The following is a 22,538-nucleotide window of genomic DNA, read 5'->3' as shown; positions in this document are numbered from 1 at the left end:
CCAACAAAAGCAGACAGGTCTCAGTGGTGGGTAGTATATGGGGCTTTGGTGACAAAACGGGTGGCACTGTGATAGACTGCATCCAATTTCTTGAGTAGAGTGTTGGAGGCTATTTTGTAAATGACATAGTCGAGGATCGGTAGGATGGTCAGTTTTACGAGGGTATGTTGGCAGAGGGATGGATGCTTTGTTTGTGAAATAGGAAGCCGATTCTAGATTAGAGATGTTTAATGTGAGTCTGGAAGGAGAGTTTACAGTCTAACCAGACACCTAGGTATTTGTAGTTGTCCACATATTCTAAGTCAGAACCGTCCAGAGTAGTGATGCTGGACGGGTGGGCAGGTGTGGGCAGCGATCAGTTGAAGAGCATGCATTTAGTTTTACTTGCATTTAAGAGCAGTTGGAGGCCACGGAAGGAATGTTGTATGGCATTGAAGCTCATCTGGGGGTTAGTTAACACAGTGTCCAACGAAGGGCCAGAGATATACAGAATGGTGTTGTCTGCGTAGAGGTAGATCAAAGAATCACCAGCAGCAAGAGTGACATCACTGATGTATACAGAGAAGAGAGTCAGCCCAAGAATTTAACCCTGTGGCACCCCCATAGAGACTGCCAGAGGTCCGGACAACAGGCCCTCTGATTTGACACACTGAACTCTATCGGAAAAGTAGTTGGTGAACCAAGTGAGGCAATCATTTGAGAAACCAAGGCTGTTCAGTTTGCCAATAAGAGTGTTGTGATTGACAGAGTCGAAAGCCTTAACCAGGTCGATGAATACGGCTGCACAGTAATGTCTCTTATCGATGACGGTTATGGTATCGTTTAGGACCTTGAGCGTGGCTGAGTTGCACCCATGACCAGCTCTGAAACCAGATTGCATAGTGGAAAGGTACGGTGAGATTCGAAATCGTCGGTAATCTGTTTATCTTGGCTTTCAAAGACCTTAGAAAGGCAGGGTAGAATAGATATAGGTCTGTAGCAGTTTGGGTTGAGTGTTCATCCCCCTTTTGAAGAGGGGGACCGTGGCAGTTTTCCAACCTATGGGAATCTCAGATGATACGAAAGAGAGGTTGAACAGGCTAGTAATAGGGGTTGCAATAATTTCGGCAGATCATTTTAGAAAGAGAGGGTCCAGATTGTCTAGCCCGGCTGTTTTGTAGGGGTCCAGATTTTGCAGCTCTTTTAGAACATCAGCTATCTGGATTTGGGTGAAGCAGAAGTGGGGAACGTTTGGGCGAGTTGCTGTGGGGAGCGCAGGGCTATTGACCGGGGTAGGGGTAGCCAGGTGGAAATCATGGCCAGCCGTAGAAAAATGCTTATTGAAATTCTCAATTATTGTGGATTTATCAGTAGTGACAGTGTTTACTAGCCTCAGTGCAGTGGGCAGCTGGGAGGAGGTGTTCTTATTCTCCATGGACTTTAGTGTCCCAGAACTTTTTGGAGTTTGTACTACAGGATGCAAATTTCTGTTTGAAAAAGCTAGCCTTAGCTTTCCTAACTGCCCGTGTATATTGGTTCCTAACATCCCTGAAACGTTGCATATGACTGGGGCTATTCTATGCTAATGCAGAACGCCAGGATGTTTTTGTGCTGGTCAAGGGCAGACAGGTCTGGAGTGAACCAAGGGCTATGTCTATTCCTAGTTCTACATTTTTTAAATGGAGCATGCTTATTTAAGATGGTGAGGAAGGTACTGTTAAAGAATAACCAGCCATCCTCTACTGACGGGATGAGGTCAATGTCATTCCAGGATACCCCGGCCAGGTCGATTAGAAAGGCCTGTTCGCTGAAGTGTTTTAGGGAGCGTTGGACAGTGATGAGGGGTGGTCATTTGACCGCAGGCCCATTACGGATGCAGGCAATGAGGCAGTGATCGCTGAGATCTTTGTTGAAAACAGCAGAGTTGTATTTGGAGGGCGAGTTAGTTAGGATGATATCTATGAGGGGGCCCGTGTTGACGGATTTGGGGTTGTACCTGGTAGGCTAATTGACCATTTGTGTGAGATTGAGGGCATCAAGCTTAGATTGTAGAATGGCCGGGGTGTTAAGCATGTCCCAGTTTAGGTCACCTAGCAGCACGAGCTCAGAAGATAGATGGGGAGCAATCAATTCACATATGGTGTCCATGGCACAGCTGGGGGCAGAGGGTGGTCTATAGCAAGCGGCAACGGTGAGAGACTTGATTCTGGAAAGGTGCATTTTTAGAAGTAGAAGCTTGAATTGTTTTGGTGAAGACCTGGATAGTAAGACAGGTTCAGAATTTGAGGTTGGAATCCGGGGATATGGAGAGAAAAATACGTTGGGTATGCTCTGTTTTGAAACGCGTTGTACGAACTGGCGAGAGCTTTCTGAGCTAAAGGTTCGCTGATGACCGCTAGCAGTGGTTAGCTGACTGATTAGGGGTTACCTAGATAGCTTCAGTTAATGTATTCCAGTTTGGAGGTAAATAGACCTACTTTAGGGAAAAAATAAATAAATCCACACCACATTGGGTGAGGCGGGTTGCAGGAGATTATTTTGAAGTTGAGGTTTAGGGTAAATATTAAAAAGAATGTGAAGAAAAAGAGAAAAATATACATGGGACGAGACAAGACAAAGATGTCTGACTGCTACGCCATCTTGGAAATCTGATGTGTATGCCATGTTCAATAGGCAATGATCAATAGGCCATGTTAAAATAAAGTACATACATAGGGGATATTTAAGTGTCTGTGAAAGGATGGCACAGAGATAAATAAAAAAAATCAAGGCAACTCGATTATAAAAGCCCTTACCTTGAACTACACATTATTTTTATTTTTACATTGTTGTGTCCCCCACTAGGCTATAAATAGGAGCTAAGTGCAATTGTTAGTTCACTCTGAGGAAGACCCTTTGGAAGTTTTTCTTGGTAAGCCCTTTTGTTGGATTTTCATAATTTAACTCTTATCTATACATTGTATCACTTTTCTTTATAAGCTTTGACTTTTTCTTCTCTCACAAACATTTAGCATGTATGAACAATACTGAGACAACAGGCTCTTGATCAATCTTACCATTTTGTATGGCTTGTTTTTTTATACAGCATGTTGGGTGTCATTTTAGTTTATTATATTTTTCTTGTTATATCCATCATAGTATGTAACCTCATATCTATGAAATCCTGCAATGTTTATTTAGGTCAAACCACACATTTAGTGAAGCCCACATTTGTGGGCACAGGGCAGACAATGGCATAGCCATCCATATAAGCTGGTTTCTATTCTTATTAACTCAAATAGATCTTCGATCATCAGTGTCATTTTAGCTATAGAGTCAATCAGAGAGACTAAGGGATGGGTCTGTCTTTACTGGCCACAGGGACCCTGATAATATCTCAGGTCAAAAAAAGTCTACCTGATCTATCCTAAATAGTCTTGGTATTACAGTTTTATTGCAGTTTTTTTTCAATCACTTTGTTGCAATTTTCACCACTGTTGTGCTGCACCATTATTTGCCTGTTTGTGGCCCGCTTGCTAGCTTGCACAATTCTTGTTGTTCTCCTTCGACATCTCAACAACGAGCTGTTTTCCCCCACAGAACTGCCACTGACTGGATGTTTTTCTGTTTGTCGCACCATTCTCGTAAATCCTACTGTTGTGCGTGAAAAGCTCAGAAGGCCGCCCGTTTCTGAGATAGGTCACTGGTTAAGCCCATTCTAATGTTCAATCGAACAGTAACTCGATGCCTGTCTGCCTGCCTGCCTTACTCACTGTCTGTAGGAGCTAACAATTTTTGTGAACAGGGTGGTGTATCTAATTAACTGGCCAAAGAGTGTATAGTTTGATAACTGCCACAATAAAACCTTTATCTGATGATTTTTTTCTACGAACAGTATGCACTGTATAAGGACACTGAAATTGTAAGACAGTTTTTTTCAACATGCTTCAAACTATACATTGGATACAAACATACAATTGGTTTACAGTAAACTTGAAAAAATGTGTCCTTTTTCAAGTTTTTTTTAAAATTACATTTATAGCAGTCAATACAAACTGAAAACCATTAGCATATAAAATATAAATGGATAAGAGCAACAAAATACAAACAAGAGTACAAGTCTTTAAATCGATAATGTCCTGCTGTCCTAAAGGAACTCATTGGATTGGTGACCTAATGTACCTTTCAGTTCTAGACTTAGAGTCTAGACATAGTCGAGTCAGTTTGTTTTGGCTGCGGGTGTTCCTGCTTGTCACTGTGAATTGGGCAGGGGGTAGCTAGTCTGAATTTAGATTTTAGGAGGCGAAGTCAGTGTAGAATTGTGTCCGTCTTGAAGCCGTGTAAGGGACAGGGTCTTAAGTGCCTCAGTATAACTGAAGTATCCTCCTAGGATGGTGTGGTAGATTTCCTGTGAAGGTCCCTGATAGGACCTTGCACTTGTCAGGGTTCAGTGTCATGCTGTGGTGTGCTGATGTTTGTTGTTGTACAAGTATGGACCCGATTTAGTTCTTCGACATATTTCCACCTAGTGTCAACATCCCGAGAGCATCCAGAAGACTTCCTTGAGCCATCAGCTCCTGCCAGTCTGAGAAGCTGTCTTGGTAGAGTTCATACTGGTACATAGCTAAATACTATATGGAAAATGGTATTTGCCCTCTATTATTCCTTCTATCAACACTTCAAAAAGATCCGTTTTGAGTAGTATATCATATATTTTTTTGCTATTGGATTAAGTGTTAGTTAAAAGTATTAAACGGTGAGCCTATCATTATCTGATGTATTGGTGACTAAGTGAAATGTTCTCATGGTATTTCACATAAGACTTTTGTATGAGTGACTCAGGGGTTAAAGATGTGTTCAACTGCTCAATGCTCAATCAAAGGTCCTGAACGTAAGACAGAGGGCATTACAAGTGTTATCAGTTTAGACTTTGGTACTAAGTTTTAGAAAATACACCACTTACACCTGAAACGTGCCAGTGATATTTGGCAAACCGAAATCTGGCATTTTTCCTTACTGAGCGGCCTTTCAGGATGTGTCGATATAGGACTAGTTTTACTGTGGATATAGATACGTTTGTACCGGTTTCCTCCAGCATCTTCACAAGGTCCTTTGCTGTTGTTCTGGGATTGATTTGCACTTTTCGCACCAAAGTACGTTCATCTCTAGGAGACAGAACACGTCTCCTTCCTGAGCGGTATGACGGCTGCGTGGTCCCATGGTGTTTATACTTGTGTACTATTGTTTGTACAGATGAACGTGGTACCTTCAGGCGTTTGGAAATTGCTCCCAAGGATGAACCAGACTTGTGGAGGTCTACGATTGGAGGTCTTGGCTGATTTCTTTTGATTTTCCCATGATGTCAAACAAAGAAGCACTGAGTTTGAAGGTAGGCCTTGAAATACATCCACAGGTACACCTCCAATTGACTCAAAAGATGTCAATTAGCCTTTCAGAAACTTCTAAAGCCATGACATAATTTTCTGGAAGCTGTTGAAAGGCACAGGGAACTTAGTGTATGTAAACGTCTGACCCACTGGAATTGTGATAAGTAAAATAATCTGTCTGTAAACAATTGTTGGAAATATTACTTGTCATGCACAAAGATGTCCTAACCGACTTGCCAAAACTATAGTTTGTTAACGAGACATTTGTGGAGTGGTTGAAAATACATTTTTAATGACTCCAACATAAGTGTATGTAAACTTCCGACTTCCACTGTAGCTGTTACCCAAATAAGCCATTCTACACCTACCTACACTATTGATAACATGGACTAAACGAAATGTTTGTCCTTGTTTTCGTGCTAGAATAACTTAGTTACCCAATCATTACTGGAAGAATGTATAAATGGACATTTTATCAGGTGTCTCTCTCTGTTTCGGTCTCATGCAGGGATTGTCTGCGCTGCATGTGTGCCAAGAATGAGCAGGGAAGAATAGCTAAATTAATCTCCGATGTTGTAGTGTACACCTCCAACCTGCAACTTCCTGGAGGTTATGTACGCTTCATTGATGTGCATAATTTACTCACCACACACTTTGTTTTACAGCACCTTTACCGGAGTTTTGTTTTACGCATTCTTCCTTTTGTGAACGTTTGACTTAACATAACTGTTTCTTCATGCTCTCCGATGTGGTTCTACGCACAGCGCAACTCTGAAGACGGGTCAGAAGATTTGTGTGGACCCCACCCAACCCTAGGCCAAAAGAACTTTGAAGAGATTGCAGTTATCGTCAGACTCCACTTGAGTAAATGTAATTTCAATGCATCCTCCTGAATGATGCTATGCTGAAAAATATGTACTTTATGACACAGTATTTCCACAGCAGACAGTTGTAAGTAAATGGTGCTGCTTATCAAAGAGCTAAATGTGTCAGCCTTTTGACATTTCATATCTGATGTTTGATAAGTAATGACTGATTCTTTCCACCCTGGATTTTTTTATTTTTTATTGTTATGATTTCTGCTAACTGGGCAACTAAACCCCTGAGTGAAATCAAAAATGTTACATTTTGATGACAGCTTACTTAAAGTGATTGCAAATAAACTGCTCAGTGCGCTCTCTACCACCAATCTTGAGTATCGTTGTTTCCTTCATGACAACTAATATAACCTGGTGTTGTAAATACTTTCTTGGCGTTTTAGTTGTAAGACGACTTATTATATATAATACATATGGTTTTCCTCTGTGGACAGTCAGTGATTTATGACTGATCAGAGTTTGCAGAATGCTCACTCAGGGTGAATAGTTTCCTTTACAATGTCGCCATCTACTGAACATCAGAGGATAGTTGATTCTCTTATAAGAAAAAGCTGGTAGTTTGCCATAGTTTACATAAGTCTTGAAGTGATGTTACTTTATTTAACCAGGCAAGTCAGTTAAAAACAAATTCTTATTTGCAATGATGGCCTACACCGGCCAAACCCGGACAACGCTGAGCCAATTCCTATGGGACTCCCAATCATGGCCGGTTGTGATAAAGCCTGGAATCAAACCACAGTGTCTGTAGTGACGCCTCTAGCACTAAGATACAAAGCCTTAGACCGCTGCGCTACTCGGGAGCCGGAGGAATCAGTGGCGGTTTTAGAAGGAGGGGGGCATAACCTGGTAGTGGGCCTGGGGGTCCTCATAATTGTTTTGGGCATTAAATAGCATTTCCTGCATTTCTACTAGGGCCGTCTTCGGCAACAACAAAAAAATCTTGTTGACCAAGAGTATCAATTGGTCCATTTTTAAACATGTATTTTTCCATAGACAAACCCTGTTTTAATAAGATCAACTAGGTTATATGTACTGACCTAGTCTGATGCTTTAAGCACGCTATTTGATTAAATAAGACACAAATGACTCAAGAGGGAGCAAGAGATCAAGAGCCTTCTGCCATTAAGCTCCTGAAATTGCCTATAATAGCCTACACCAGCGGTCAGCAACCTTCTCCATTTGGAGTGCCAATTTTGCTTACAATGTCTACCAATCTGCCCTAGTTATGATTTTCATATGCACATTTGTGGAAGTTTAATTTGTAGTCTCTCAATATCATTGTCTGTGGTTAATCTATAGTCAAATTATACAAATCTAATAGTAACTTTTGCCATCTAAAAATAGCCTACATAAAGCCAACACATATTGCAGCCTGCAGGTCAAAAATATCCTTTAAAATCACATTGGCTACATTGGTCACGCGAACTTCACACTAGCAACGTTGTATAAAATACTCTGGGCCCTCAGTTTCCCACACCAGTGAGCTCAGGACAGACACAGCTGTAGGCTATTTGTGCAAGGGATAAGAATTCATCAGTTATTTTATTAAGTTTCCACTGGATCAGAGCATTTCATTTTTCGCTTTCATGCTGAGTGGTTATCAAAAAGAGAGCTGGAACGATTGTTCAAATACTATACATTGAGGAACTATCATTCTGAATTGAGTCTAAAAACAGTTTGTTTACTTGCTGTTTGAGGTGAAGAAATATTACATGGAGAAGCTACACAGCTCATTCATTAGTGGTGGAGAGTCAAAGCAATCAGACATCCCCAACTGGGCACATTTATAGAACTAAATTTGTGCGCCAGTCAAGTAGACTAGTCTTACTTCTATATGCACAATCAGGTGCGCATCCTTACTCAAAATTGACAGGAGCATTTAAAAAAAAAAAAAAGACAATCAATAAATTAAAACTCATGAATTTATTTATTTTTAAGTTTCTCACAAGTGTAGCATAGATTGTGAGTTTTGCAAAACACATGTCCAAGCCGACAATGAGAACAGTAAATGACTAATACAATTTTGAATGCATTAACCAAACACACGTTACACCAGAGTTTACGCTGGGAGTCGGGAAGCAAGTACAGGACTGCCAATAGAACAAAACAAGAAAAGCGTACAGACATGAAACAGTCAATAACACCTGAGGAAAGAACCAAAGGGAGTGACAGATATAGGGGGAGGTAAGAACCTGTCGAGCCAGCTGAGGCATGGAAGCCTGACGAGCCAGCTGAGGCGTCGCCGAGAGCTTAGGCAATGGAAGACTGACGAGCCAACCGAGGCTTGAGAACCTGTCGAGCCAGCTGAGGCATCACCGGTTGCTTTGGCAGCCGCTCTCGGACCCCGACGTCACCAGTAAAAATAAATCCCTGTTGATTCCCCTTGGTGAGGCATTATTCTGTAACGTGTACACTGGGAGGCAGAAAGCAAGTACAGCGCCAAGAACCACAAAACACACACAGACATGATACAGAAACTGAGTCAATAACACCTGGGGAAATAACCAAAGGGAGTGACAGATATAAGGGAGGTAATCAGGAAGGTGATGGAGTCCAGGTGAGTGTCATGAGGCGCAGGTGTGCGTAATGATGAGACAACTGGCGACAGCGAGCACCACGGAGGAGGAGCGGAAGTAGACATCACAATTGGAGATTAGAAATGATAGGAATTACAGACAAATGTAGGCTACTACTGGTGATATATGTAATGGGGAATTGATAGACACAGCAAAAAAAATACACACAATAAAGGGAAACAATGAATACCCACGAAATGGCGGGAGAGAATGCATTCTGGAGAGAAAAGTGCCTTGTGCATCTGAGCCACAATCCCCATATTGTTGGGGATTTCCCCATATTCCAGTATCAACATTTCCAAGCAAACAAAAACAGGGAAAAGGGAGAATCTGTAGACATGCTGATAAAAGAAGACACTCTGACAGAATTCAGCCCGCCTTCACAAGATCGTAACATGCAAATATGTCCCCTTTTGTGTTTTACATGATATTCAGTTTCACTGGCATAATAGTATGCTCTATTGGATGGTCATAAACTGCAGTAATTGAATAACTGCAGTAATTTAATTACATTTTTTCAGTAATCTGAGATTATATGAACATGACTGGGTATTCAAACATGTACATTTACAGTGCATTCGGAAAGAATTCAGACCCAGTGACCCTTTCAACATTTTGTTACGTTACAGTCTTATTCTAAAATGTATTACATTTATTTTTTTCCTCATCAATCTACACACAATACCCAATAATGACAAAGCAAACCTATTTTAATTTTTTTATGTATAAGATCAATAACAACAACAAAAACATTATTTACATAAGAATTCAGACCCTTTTCTATGACACTCAAAATTGAGCTCAGGTGTGTCCTGTTTAGGGTTGCACATTTTGGGGAATATTCAGAGGCGGAAACTTTCTGTGGGAATTAACAGGAATACATGATAATTAAAGGGAATTAACGGAAATACATGCAAATTAATATTAATACCATTTAAATGTAGATGTTTTTTGCATTGGATATATTTACCATATCATATGGAGACAGAAACATAAACATTTTACCTTATCTTAAGTAGACATAATTGCTAATGATTAAATCCTTCCAATATAAATTTTAATGAACTAAACAATTGTTACGACTTGCATTTTAATTAAATTAGTTGACTCTTCACATGGGATGATTTCACTGAACAACAAAATAAAGGGAATATTGAATGATCCCCAATGATCTATCGCATCTCCCAAAAACATTTTCAACATATATCTGTAAAATGATAGTCTAGAAACTGGTTGAGAATGGCTCATTGTCAGACTCAAAAAGCCACCAATGGATGGATGGCCACCAATTTTTCAACCCGTGTATTCGTTAGCCTGTTGCGTGCTTTGGTGTGTGTGTTCCAAAACAAGGACCAGTTGTGCTCTGAGGCAACTGATGTTGGTGGGATTTGGAGGATGATGGAGGCCATAGGGGAAAGAGCCTCAGATCCACAAAGTCCCTTCGAGCAGGTGGCTGATGAGATATGTTGGCACGACTGCCATATTGCATCTCCATCCCAGAGCCCTTGCTTGGTAGTGTACTTTGCCAGACTGCCAAGAACCTTGCCCTCATCCAGGCCAAGGTGGCGAGACACGGTAGTGATGACACCATAGACCTTGTTGATCTCTGCACCAGACAGGATGCTCTTGCCAGCATACTTTGGGTCCAACATGTACGCTGCGGAGTGTATTGGGCTTCAGGCAGAAGTCTTCGCGCTTCTTGATCCATTTCAAAACCGCAGTTTCCTCTGCTTGAAGTGGGCAGGGCAGTACAGATTTCTTCTCTTACATCTGCAAGCAGAGTCTGAACATCAGACAGGATGGCATTGTCTCAATCCGTGCAATGGCTACTGCTATAGGTTTCAGGCTGCTTACCACTCTCTCCCAAAATACATCATCCAGGAGGATCCTCATGATGGGGCTGTCCATATCGGCAGACTGTGATATGGCCATTTCTTGGAGAGACTCCTTCCCCTCCAGGAGATTGTCAAATATGATGACAACACCACCCTAATGGGTGTTGCTGGGCAGCTTCAATGTGGTGCTCTTATTCTTCTCACTTAGATTGCTGCTATAACTTCATGATCCTTTGCATACCTAACCATTTCTTTGGCTCTCTTGTAGAGTGTAACCATTGTTTTCAGTGCCATGATGTCCTTGATGAGCAGATTTAATGCATGAGCAGCACAGCCAAGGGGTGTGATGTGAGGGTAGAACTCCTCCACTTTAGACCAAGCAGCCTTCGTGTTCGCAGCATTGTCTGTCGCCAGTGCAAATAAATTCTGTGGTCCAAGGTCATTGAGGACTGCCTTCAGCTCATCTGCAATGTAGAGACCGGTGTGTCTGTTGTCCCTTGTGTATTTGCTCTTGTAGAATACTGGTTGAGGAGTGGAGATGATGTAGTTAATTATTCCTTGCCCACAAACATTTGACCACCCACCAGAGATGATTGCAATACAGTCTGGTTTCTGTATGATTTGCTTGACCTTCACTTGAACACTGTTGAACTCTGCATCCAGCAAATGAGTAGATAAAGCATGTCTGGTTGGAGAGGTGTATGCTGGGCGAAGAACATTCAGAAATCTCTAACAATACACATCGCCTGTGAGCATCAGAGATGAACCAGTTGCATACACAGCTCGAGCAAGACATTCATCAGCATTTCTCTGACTACATTCCTCCATTGAGTCAATAAAACTTCTGATTCCAGGAGGACCATGAGCTGTTGCTATCGATAAGGTGCCTGATTCCTAATTTTCACCTCGAATAGAGTAGAGGGACTTATGTGAGAGGTTGCTTGTTGTCAGCACTGGGGGAACTTTATGCACTTGGTCAGATGATTCTGTATCTTTGTTGCATTCTTTACATATGATTTGGCACAGTATTTGAAAATGTACACAGCTTTTCCTTCTACATTAGCTGCAGTGAAATGTCTCCACACATCAGATAGTAGACATGGCATTTTCCTGTAAAGATTTTTTTTTGTAAAAAAAAAGCAAATACAATTGCATGTACAGATAAATTGTTAAACAGTTAGATTAAACAACTCCTTTATAAGATACATGTTTTAAAATGAAACATGTATGGAAACAGGTAAATTAACACTCCTCAGTTAGCAGAAACACATGGTAGCAAAAACTAACTGGCAGAAATGGTTAACAAGTTACAAATGATTTAAACACACTTTGCTGTAGGCTACAATTTACTAGTTAACAAAAAATAATGTATGTCTTATACAAATATATTCACCCCACCCAGTATTGTATTAAACACTTACCAGTGTGGTAGTGTGGGCTCAATAGCATCTCATTAGTTTGCAAGATCTTGAGAATCAGCTGTACACATGATGGAAGAGTGCACTGCACATGTGATGGAAGAGTGCACTGTGCATGCAGAGGGTTGCAATTCCATTGAATTGGGGATAGTTTAACCAAAATATGACACAAGACCTAGAATTGCCTTATGTGTATCCCACACTGTTATAAGCTAACTTTTTTGATGAATTTAAGCAAAGTTTCCAAAATTCCCGGGCTTAACTTCCCATGGGGCGGCAGGGTAGCCTAGTGGTTAGAGCGTTAGACTAGTAACCGGAAGATTGCAAGTTCAAACCCCCGAGCTGACAAGGTACAAATCTGTCTTTCTGCCCCTGAACAGGCAGTTAACCCACTGTTTCTAGGCCATCAATGAAAATAAGAATGTGTTCTTAACTGACTTGCCTAGTTAAATAAAGGTTAAAAAAAATTGAAGATTTCTGGAAAAATACTGGAAATTTACCGGAAAGTTTCTGATCCTTTGCAACCCTAGTCCTGTTTCCATTGATCATCCTTGAGATGTTTCTACAACTTGATTGGAGTCCACCTATGGTAAATTCAATTGATTATTTGGAAAAACACATTTTTGGAGCACAAGAACATATTGTCCTCCATCATTCTTAAATGGAAAAAGATTGGAACCACCGACTCTTCCTAGAGCTGGCCGCTTGGCCAAACTGAGCAATCGGGGGAGAAGGACCTTGGTCAGGGAGATGACCAAGAACCCGATGGTCACTCTGATAGAGCTCCATAGCTCCTCTGTTGAGATGGGAGAACCTTCCAGAAGGACAACAATCTCTGCAGCACTCCACCAATCAGGCCTTTATGGTAGAGTGGCCAGATGGAAACCACTCCCCAGTAAAAGGCAAATGACACCCCGCTTGGAGTTTGCCAGAAGGAACCTAAAGGACTCTCAGACCATGAGAAACAAGTTTCTCTGGTCTGAAGAAAACAAGATTGAACTCTTTGGCCTGAATGCCAAGCGTCACATCTGGAGGAAACCTGGCACCATCTTTACGGTGAAGCATAGTTGTGTTATCATCATGCTGTGTGGATGTTTTTCAGTGGCAGGGATTGGGAGACTAGTCTGGGTTGAGGGAAAGATGAACAGAGCAAAGTACAGAAAGATCCTTGCTGAAAACCTGCTCCAGAGTGCTCAGGACGTCAGACTGGGGCTAAGGTTCATCTTCCAACAGGACAACGACCCTAAGCACACAGCCAAGACAATGCAGGAGTGGCTTTGGGACAAGTCTCTGAATATCCTTGAGTGGCCCAGCCAGAGTCCGGACTTTAACCCAAACAAACATCTCTTGAGAGACCTGAAAATAGCTGTGCAGCGACGCTCCCCATCCAACCTGACAGAGCTGGAGAGGATCTACAGAGAAGAATGGGAGAAACTCCCCAAATACAGGTGTGCCAAGCTTGTAGCATCATACCCAAGAAGACTCGAGGCTGTAATTGCTGCCAAATGTGCTTCAACAAAGTACTAAGTAAATAGGATATTTCCTTTTTTTTTTTTTATACAATTGCAAAAATGTATTTAAACCTGTTTTGCCTTGTCATTATGGGGCATTGTGTGAAGATTGGTGAGGGGGGAAAAATGATTTAATCAATTTTAGAATAAGGCTGTAACGTAACAAAATGGGGAAAAGGTCAAGGGGTCTGAACACTTTCCGAATGCACTGTATACATTATATGATCCCTTAATAGAATCAAAGGTTGAATAATTGAAATGACCATCATTCCCAGATCCCAGACTGTATACCTACCCATCAACTCAAGTTGGAACTTTGTATCCATTCACTGATTGTTATAATATGCGGAAAAATTCACCTGAGCTCCTTACACTGGTCTTCCTTGGCTGTCTGACACAGCTAGGACACCTGTCACCATCTGATCTTGCTAAGACTTGATGAGCATAGTATTGTATACTGCCTGTGCACCATGGCAGTGTAGTCTGTAGAACTATTTATACCATGTAAGTGTGAAAAATAGAGAATTAGCTAGGGAAACTGACAGATCAATAACGTTACATTACTATACTGACTCTAATAAAAACTCACATTGTGCTGTCAAAAAAACGTCCGAATATCAGTCTTCAATCATTTGGCAGCTGATTTCATCGTTTGATTCAGGTCTAGCGTGATTGAGGCAAAAATAATAGCTAAAGTTAGTGAGCTAGCTAGCTGACGTTAGCAAACTTTTGGCTAGCTCTAATGGTACATCAACTGATGAAAACTAGCCAAGTGAATTTACTTCTGTTGAAATGGGACAAAAAGGCTACAAAACATTTCCATACACACAACAGCTGTTAAGATACAGCTACCTGACAGATAGAGAAACTAAAGATGAACTGGCTGTGGTAGCTACTAGCTAGCTAGTTCATTCTCTTCAGACAGAACTTCAGTGTAGAGGTGATGAAACATTACTGTAACTAACGTTACATGTCAGTTACACTACTAGCTCAGCACTGGAAATAAATGTGTTTTTTATTCTGTGTAGTCAAACAGCAGTTACCTTGCCAGCTACATCAGTCAAATAAAGAGTAGATTGTTTCTGTTCAGCTTGCTTTTACAACTCAGAGAAAAAGCTCACCATGAACAGAGACAGCACCTGCAGACAGCAGCACTGTACCTTTCAGACTTCACACAGCCTGTCCGCAGGCTCTGTTGGGTCCAAGTGGTCCTAAATTCAGCAATCTGAAACCGCCAAACAGCCTACCTGAGGGCTCTGAGGCGTCCGCATGGTCCTAAAGCACACCGACGCCGCTTTTAGTATCATAGTGCATTAATAAAACTGGGGGGACAAAAATGCAATTTTAGAATGTGGGGGTGAGGGTCATGTCCCCCCCCCCCCTTCCCCCCGTCCCCAATGAAAGTTCCGCCCCTGGATGCAATGGTGTCTTTTACTAATTAGGTGACTGAAAACATTTCATATTCAGAATCATTGAGCTTCACTAATCACACTGTACATATCAAAGCTGAGGTTGTAGTCTATTATGGTCTTTTGAGAAATAATAGAATAAGGACATGTAGAATAAACTGAACATTTATTATAAATGTGAAAACATAACTCATAAATGTATTTATGCATTTATGAACATGCAAGTAATTTTACATGACAAATATTCCCTTATCACAACAATTGTGTTTGATCACATTCTTTCATTCCTGTGTGTGTCAGTGTGTGTGTGTGCGCTTATTCGTTAGCGTGTCTTCCTGTGTATCCTCTCCTCTCCCTCACTGGGCTGTATGTTTGGTGTGCTCCAGTTTCTCCTTCACCCCGGAACACTTCAGTAAGAGCTCTGCGTACCTCTCCTCTAGGCCGTCTGAGGCATGCACCTTCTCCTCAAAGTCCCTCAGAAGGGTATCGTTGCCCAGCAGGCCAGGTTGTCCATGCGGAGGCTGTCCCTGGCCTACTTGGCCTTGGTCAGCACATCCTGGCCACCACCGCCTCCACGTCGGCCTGGTTGGCCTAGTTCTCCATCTGCACAAACTGGAGCTTCTCCTTCAAGTGGGCCAGTACCTGGACAGTGCTGGTGATCTTCTTGCACAGTTTGAGGAACTCCTTGTTGCGCTCCTCTATCTTCTCGTTATTGTATGACTGGTTCTCGATCTTCATCTGCTCGAAGTCGATGAGGTGCAGGTCCTCGACAAACTCCTCCTTGCAATCCACCTTCTCCTGGCTCTGCTGCCGCAGCTCCTCGGCCTGCTGCTTGTCCGCCTCCACGTCACGCCGGTGCTACCACTTCAGGTCCTCCATGATGGCTATTTACTTCTGGTAGCGCTGCTCCTGGTCAGACACAGACTTCTCCTACTTAGGACGTGAGTCGTAACCCGTCTTCTTGTGGACATACTCCACCCGCTTGATCCGGAGCTGACCTCTGACCTGGCTCTGTTTCTCCTTCTCCACCTGCAGCTCTATGAAGAAGTTAATGTAGTCGTCGTAGTCGATGCTGGGGCCTTACTCTTCTTCAACCTGAACAGGACTGCGGGCACTCCCTCTCGTGGGTCCCTGGGTCTAGTTTGGCCGGTCCATTTTCATCATCGTCATTATCGTCGCCATTTTCGAGTGGAAAACTCCACTCGCGGGAGAGAGGCTTCATCTCCGGGCCCTTTCCCTCTTCAAATGTCTAGCTTGTGGATAGGTTTGCTTATGTGGGTGACTCATCTCCAGCGCCTGGCTCAAATGCGGCTGAGTTCCCTCCCTCTGTCTCAGTGTAACTGATGTGAAATGGCTCGCTAGTTAGCGGTGCGCGCTAGTAACATGTCAATCGGTGACATTCAATTGGTGCCCAGCAAGGGCAGCGGTTTTTGTGTGGCGATAGGTAACGATGCTTTGCGAGTGACTGTTGTCGATGTGTGCAGAAGTTCCCTGGTTCAAGCCCAGGTTGGGGCGAGGAAAGCAATGGAAGCAACATCAGTTGAGGTGCAATCTGTTTCCTGTTCAGGTGAGGCCTTTTCAGACTCCACTAACCCGCCCTCCTCATCCTCATCTGCAGGGGTATCAGCTTTATTCTTACTGTCATCAACATTAGGGGATTTGACCTCCTCCAAGGGGTCTACAGCTTGTGTCTTCTGAAGTTGTTCATTGTTCCTCAGCTCTGTGTTTTCAGGGCTATATGATTGGACCCAGGGTCATTGTCTTGTTGCTCTGCCTCCACATCCATGGGAATGTAGTATTCCTGACAAAAAAAAGCTAGAAAATCACATAAGTATGTCAATGAAGTCAATGAACTGAGCATGCAAGCCAATCACAGGCGTTTGCGCCAAGCGTATCAATATTAATGAGACGCAGTTGTGAGACTCCAGTACGCATGCCCTCCCCGCGCGACACTGCTGCTTCCAACAACAAGCAAGAAGCCAGCAACATGGCCGACCTAGGAAAGAAGTACTGCGTAAACTGCCTTGCAGACGTTACGAATCTGAGACTTCGCTGTACTGACTGCCCAGATATCGAACTGTGTCCGGAATGCTTCTCCGCGGGTGCAGAAATCGGTAATCATCGGCGATGGCACGGTTATCAGCAAGTCGACGGCGGGCGCTTCACACTCTGGGGTCCCGAAGCGGAGGGAGGATGGACTAGCAGGGAAGAGCAGTCGCTACTAGATGCGATCGAGCAATATGGCTTTGGAAACTGGGTATTTCAATTTATAGCCTACTTGTCTCATAGCTAGCTAGCTAGAATACAAACACAGGCATAAAATGTTATAGGTTAAATGTGAATTAGTAAACTTAGACTGTGTTATTTTTCATGAGTATCTCCGAATACATTGGACAATACATTGGACAACTTCAGACTGACAGCCATGTCCTGTCGAGAGTTGGCAATATCGATGCAACTCTGCAAGCCTTGAAATCCACCTTGGTTTTGTCCTGATTACAGCTAGCTAGCTAAATTGTTATTGTGCATATATATGTGCAAACCCGCACATTGCAAACCCGCACTGCATTATGAAAACGTTTAGTTTAATGTAGGCTAGTCATCTATTAAAATGTTGTATGTATCGCCTATCAACGGATTTCAACACACGTATGGTAATAGTGTATAGCAATGCATGCAGTGTCTGTATGTCTAGATGCTTGCAGTGATGTATCCCTCCCTATATGTGTAACTATCTGCATTTTATGAGGGAGAAAAAAAAGCATCCCCCCAAGTAACACTCTGCCCTGTGTGTGTGTTGTCTTTCAGGAGGACATGGCCACTCACGTGGGGGCGTCTCGGACCCCCCAGGAAGTCATGGACCACTACGTCAGAATGTACATTCACGGCAACCTGGGCAAGGCCTGCGTCCCCGAAAGTATCCCCAACCGGGTAACGGACCACACCTGCCCCAGCGGTGCCCCCCTGTCCCCCAGCCTCACCACCCCCCTGCCCCCGCTGGACGTGACCCTGGGCGAGCAGCAACAGCTGGGCTATATGCCCCTTCGCGACGACTACGAAATCGAGTATGACCAGGAGGCAGAGAAGCTCATCAGCGGCCTGTCGGTCAACTACGACGATGAAGACGTGGAGATTGAAATGAAGCGGGCGCACGTGGACATGTATGTGCGCAAGCTGAGGGAGCGTCAGCGCCGCAAGAATGTGGCCCGCGACTACAACCTGGTGCCCGTCTTCCTTGGGCGAGATAAGAAGGACAAGGAGAAGCCAGGCACGCTGGGAGTTGTAGGTGGCGGGGGTAGTGTTGGCGCCGTCGGAGTGGGAGGAGGAGTAGTGGGGACCCTTCTGATGCTGACCAATCCCATTGTGACGCCGGGAGCTGCAGCCGTTCCTACAGTGCCAAAGCGTAAGATCACCAAGGAGGAGAAGGAGCAGCGGGTCAAGTTACGGGGGATGTGCCAGTTCATGGCTCTGCGGGAGTTTGAGGACTTCTTTGACAACATGCACAAGGAGCGCGTGCTGCGCGTCAAGGTACGAGAGCTGCAACGATACCGCCGCAACGGCATCGCGCGACTGGACGAGTCGGTCGAGTACGAGTCGGCGCGGCACAAACGGGAGAAACGCAAGGAGAACAAGAGTGTGGCTACCTCCAAAACAGGCCGAGGCGGCGGGCTCGGCACTGGAGGGGGAGGGCTTGGAGGAGGGGCGGGAGGTGGAGGAGTGGGCGGTGGCGCCATCAAAGAGGAGGGCAAGGAAGGCGAGTTTGCGGCCATTGAGAACCTGTCCGGCTTTGAACTGCTGTCGGACCGGGAGAAGGTGCTGTGTAACACGCTCAACCTCAGCCCCACGCGCTACCTGACCGTCAAGACCATCATCATCAAGGACCACCTTCAGAAGCGCCAGGGCATCACCTCCAAGAGCCGCCTGCCAGGCTACCTGGACAAGGTGCTCAAGAAACGCATCCTCAGCTTCCTCACAGAGAGCGGCTGGATATCCCGAGACATGTCCTAACAGTCCATCGGGTTTGTAGGAACTGGACCTGGGAAGTGTCCTAACAATGTGTGTATGGAGTTTGTGGGGACTGAGGATTACAGAAGGATCATGACTCTGTTCTCCGTTGGATTGTTGCGTCTCCGTGTGTCTTGTTAGAAACAATGTGAGATTTGCACTCGTAAGCTCCACATAGACCAAACTATTGGGTTTTACCACCTTTTGTCTCGTTTTGTCCAACGTCATCGACCACAGGACTGTTTGTGAATATGTACATTGCAAAGAATAAGGATTTCCACTTTCTTAAAAAAAAAAAAGTTTGGATACCATTTACAGGGGAGGGATGAACAGATATATATTTTTGCATTTGAATCCATATGAATGATAATGTATTCGTATGGGTAGATGATACAGGGTCTTTGTATTGAAACTCCAGTGAAGGATCGCCTAATGCTGCTGGGCAAACCAGACAACACTGTCTTCAAAGCTGTTCTCAAAGTATAAATTGTTACGTATAGTTTGCCTCCAGCTTCTTTGTAGCCTGGTCCCAAATGAGTTGGTGCTGTCTAGCCAGCTCCTATGGTCATTGACCAGACAACACCAACAGATCTGGGACCAGGCTAGCTTCCTTTAGGTCAGGATGTAGTTTTGGAGAGCACAAGTTAGTGCCTATTCAAACAGCAATACAGTCACACTGTGCTGGAACGCAGGGGGTATATCATCGTATTCTTCCCATGAAGAGATGAAGGCCGGCAAAGCATACAGGAGTCAGTATTTGGCAGCTAACGCTCTCGTAGAGTACTGCAGTAATCCCCGTTTTGACTCTTGTCAAAACTTTGTGGCGGTCTGACTTAGGATGGCAGGCTCAGAATTTGGCACTATGAGAGGAATAGCCTAACTTCTCAACTATTCTGTTCCATCCCCTGCACGATTTCTGATTCTAGTAGGCTGTTCACTAAGATAAGAAAAATATCAGCTTTTAAATGTTTATATATGGGCATTAACCAATGACATGCGTACAATCCTTAAGCACAAATCAAAAATCTCTTGTTTGCCAAATGAGCATATAGGCTATCACTAGTTTTTTTTTACTACCCTGTTCCATCACAGGTTTAAGTTTGCCAGTTTGGATGTTATGGTGTATAAACTGTATGATGGCCTGTCAGACTGTTTTTTTTTTACCTCTTAATGAATATGTGGTGCATGATTATTGTCTTCTTATCACCGGTTGCTTGCTGTTTTTGTTTGCCAGTGTGTCATTTATTCAAAGGGAGTAAAGTCATATTTAAATGTTTTGAAGACCTGCTAGATTTGCTCCATCTAACTTCCTGGTTCATTGTTTTTTAAAATATTTTTTTAAAGTTTTTAAAAGTTTTTTTTACAGTCACAGCATTCATATAGGCTACTGTACACATCACATGGCCTTGCAAGTACAATATCAAAGGGCAGGAATAATCTGGTAGAGTAAAGGGACGACTGCCTCAGAAAAGCTTGGTTGCTGTTAGACATTGATGTTTTCCATTGACATCAAATGTGTTTGTTCCCAGCACAGGTACTTTGAAGTGTCCACTGGCACCTTATTTTTCTGACGTCCAGTTAGCCTGTTATAACATGGGAAATGGTGAACTACTGCAGGGATATAGATGTGGTTTGGGTGTAGAGAACCAGTGTTGAGGAGTATCAAGTTAGACGCTGGGAAGTAGATGTAATGATCGCAGACCAGCGGAGGCTGGTCGGAGGAGCCTGTCCTCCTATAGCTCCTCCCACCAGGCTCCTCTGTCACACGTACAGGCCTTGGTGTTATCCCCACCATAGTATATTTTATCATACCACAGAAGTAATAAAAGCAATATTTTTTATTTATGCTTCCTCATAAGCTTGAAAGTATCCAGACACTGACAAGGCCCCTGGGTTCTCGCATCGCCTACCTGAAGATTTCTATTTGTCGCAAAAACTGTCACGGTTTACAATCAAAGACTAGATTAACTCCTTATCTGGTTTAAAGAGAAAACAACTGTTTTTGAACCATAACGGCATCATCTATGATTTCTTTTCACTTTCCTCTGCGGTGTCGAGGGCTTTTGTGCGTGTCGATCAGAGAGGTGGCAGGAGAGCTCCATTTAAATGTAAATGGCGTTTTGAATGGGCATCGGTTGACGGGGAGAGTTGGAATACAAAAGTGGGGTTGAGGCTGGGAGAGCGAGGGGTGGGCGTAAGAAGTAGTGGAGTGTTCAAGCTCGATCTGTCAAAGCATAGATTTAGTTTTGTGCTTCTTCTTGTTCTATTTTCCTCCCTCCGCCTGTCCATGTACTGACTCTTGGATCTTGGCGCTTTTTACTGATAGGGATTTTGCCATAAAACGAAAGCCCCATTCCTCACTGCTGTTTCTGCTGCAGGGAGCCAGTTGCCCTGTGTTCAGAGGTGGAGCTGGCTGGTCAGCCCAGTGTTATATTTATTAGAGAACATGAAATAATAATTTCTTATTGGACAAGGCCAGGTAGTCCCTCCCTGTTTCACCCTATTGTCTTCCATTTGGTGCCTACTGAATGAGACCCAGGCTATGGTAAGAAGTCAGCATGAGAGGTCAGAGTTCAGTCTAGGCGAGAACCTCTAAAGTTGACAGTGCCTATTATCAGTCTCATTTAATTTCCTGTCAAAGCTAGTAGCTAACTACTTAAACCATTGTCATTATAAAAAGTTCAAAGACATTAATACACACAGCCTGCTTCCCATAGCCTTGTTTAATAATCAGGGTGTGCCATTGCTGTGCCAAACCATTTTACCTATGGCACAGATTTCATGACCGAGGGAAATGCAGTTAAGCTAAAGCTTCCCATCAGTAGATGGCATTCAATTGTTTCAGCCTCTTTTTCTGTTATTTATGTTCTAAAGATAACATATTTTATAGGTGGTTGAAATTACACTTTTGTTGTTCTATGAAACATTACCATTTTATGAGCATGTGAAGCAGTGTTTAAATGATGTAAGTAGTACATTTTGGTTAAATGGCTTGATTCAAAATTATTTTCACTTGAATTGTTTCTAAACATCAAGACTTTATGAGGGTGGGGAGAAAGGTTTTATTTTATTTCTGTGGAATTTTTAAGCAAAAACATTTGACCAAATGTACATGATTTTTTGGAAGAATTTGAAAATGAACATATTGATACTGACCTGTGAAATGTACAGTATTTTATTTCAGTTACTTTTTATAACAAATCTTCAATATGCGAGTGAGAACCATTCTAAGCCTTTTGCGTGTGTTGTTGTAGCATGCTGGTAAACTGTTCATGTGTATCAGTAGTATGCTTAGGAAGTCAAAGCATTTGTTGACAATTCAGTGGTTGAAAATGTTGAGGGGGAATTTGATGGCCCATTCTTTGTGGTTGCACAGGACATAGGTTTTGTATTAAAAGTGCAAATACTTTATACTTCTATGGCTTCCTTGGTTAACTTTTACAGCATCGGGTGTTGAGTATGTGGTAATATCGCTGATAGTTTGAGTGTTCTACATGTATGAAGCCTTCTACCTACAGGGTAATAGTCAAATCGAAAGCAATAAAATCAGGGGACTTCTGA

At 43.1% G+C, this 22,538-nt stretch overlaps 1 protein-coding gene and 1 pseudogene across 1 annotated transcript; one reads left to right on the top strand and one right to left on the bottom strand.

Moving 5' to 3' along the window:
• Nucleotides 1-15,328: 15,328 nt before the first annotated feature.
• LOC139417524 (cilia- and flagella-associated protein 184-like) lies at nucleotides 15,329-16,758 on the bottom strand (annotated as a pseudogene).
• A 117-nt stretch (nucleotides 16,759-16,875) lies between these two features.
• On the top strand, nucleotides 16,876-22,538 carry LOC139416196 (transcriptional adapter 2-beta-like). Its single transcript, XM_071164581.1, has 2 exons — nucleotides 16,876-17,229; nucleotides 17,781-22,538. The coding sequence occupies exons 1-2, from the start codon at nucleotides 16,876-16,878 to the stop codon at nucleotides 18,978-18,980; spliced, it is 1,554 nt and encodes a 517-aa protein (XP_071020682.1). The 3' UTR covers nucleotides 18,981-22,538.

The sequence above is a fragment of the Oncorhynchus clarkii genome, chromosome 9 (assembly GCF_045791955.1).
Source record: "Oncorhynchus clarkii lewisi isolate Uvic-CL-2024 chromosome 9, UVic_Ocla_1.0, whole genome shotgun sequence".
Lineage (NCBI taxonomy): Eukaryota > Metazoa > Chordata > Actinopteri > Salmoniformes > Salmonidae > Oncorhynchus > Oncorhynchus clarkii.
The sequence above is the reverse complement of the archived record's forward strand: the minus strand, read 5'-3'. Positions and strand labels throughout refer to the sequence as shown.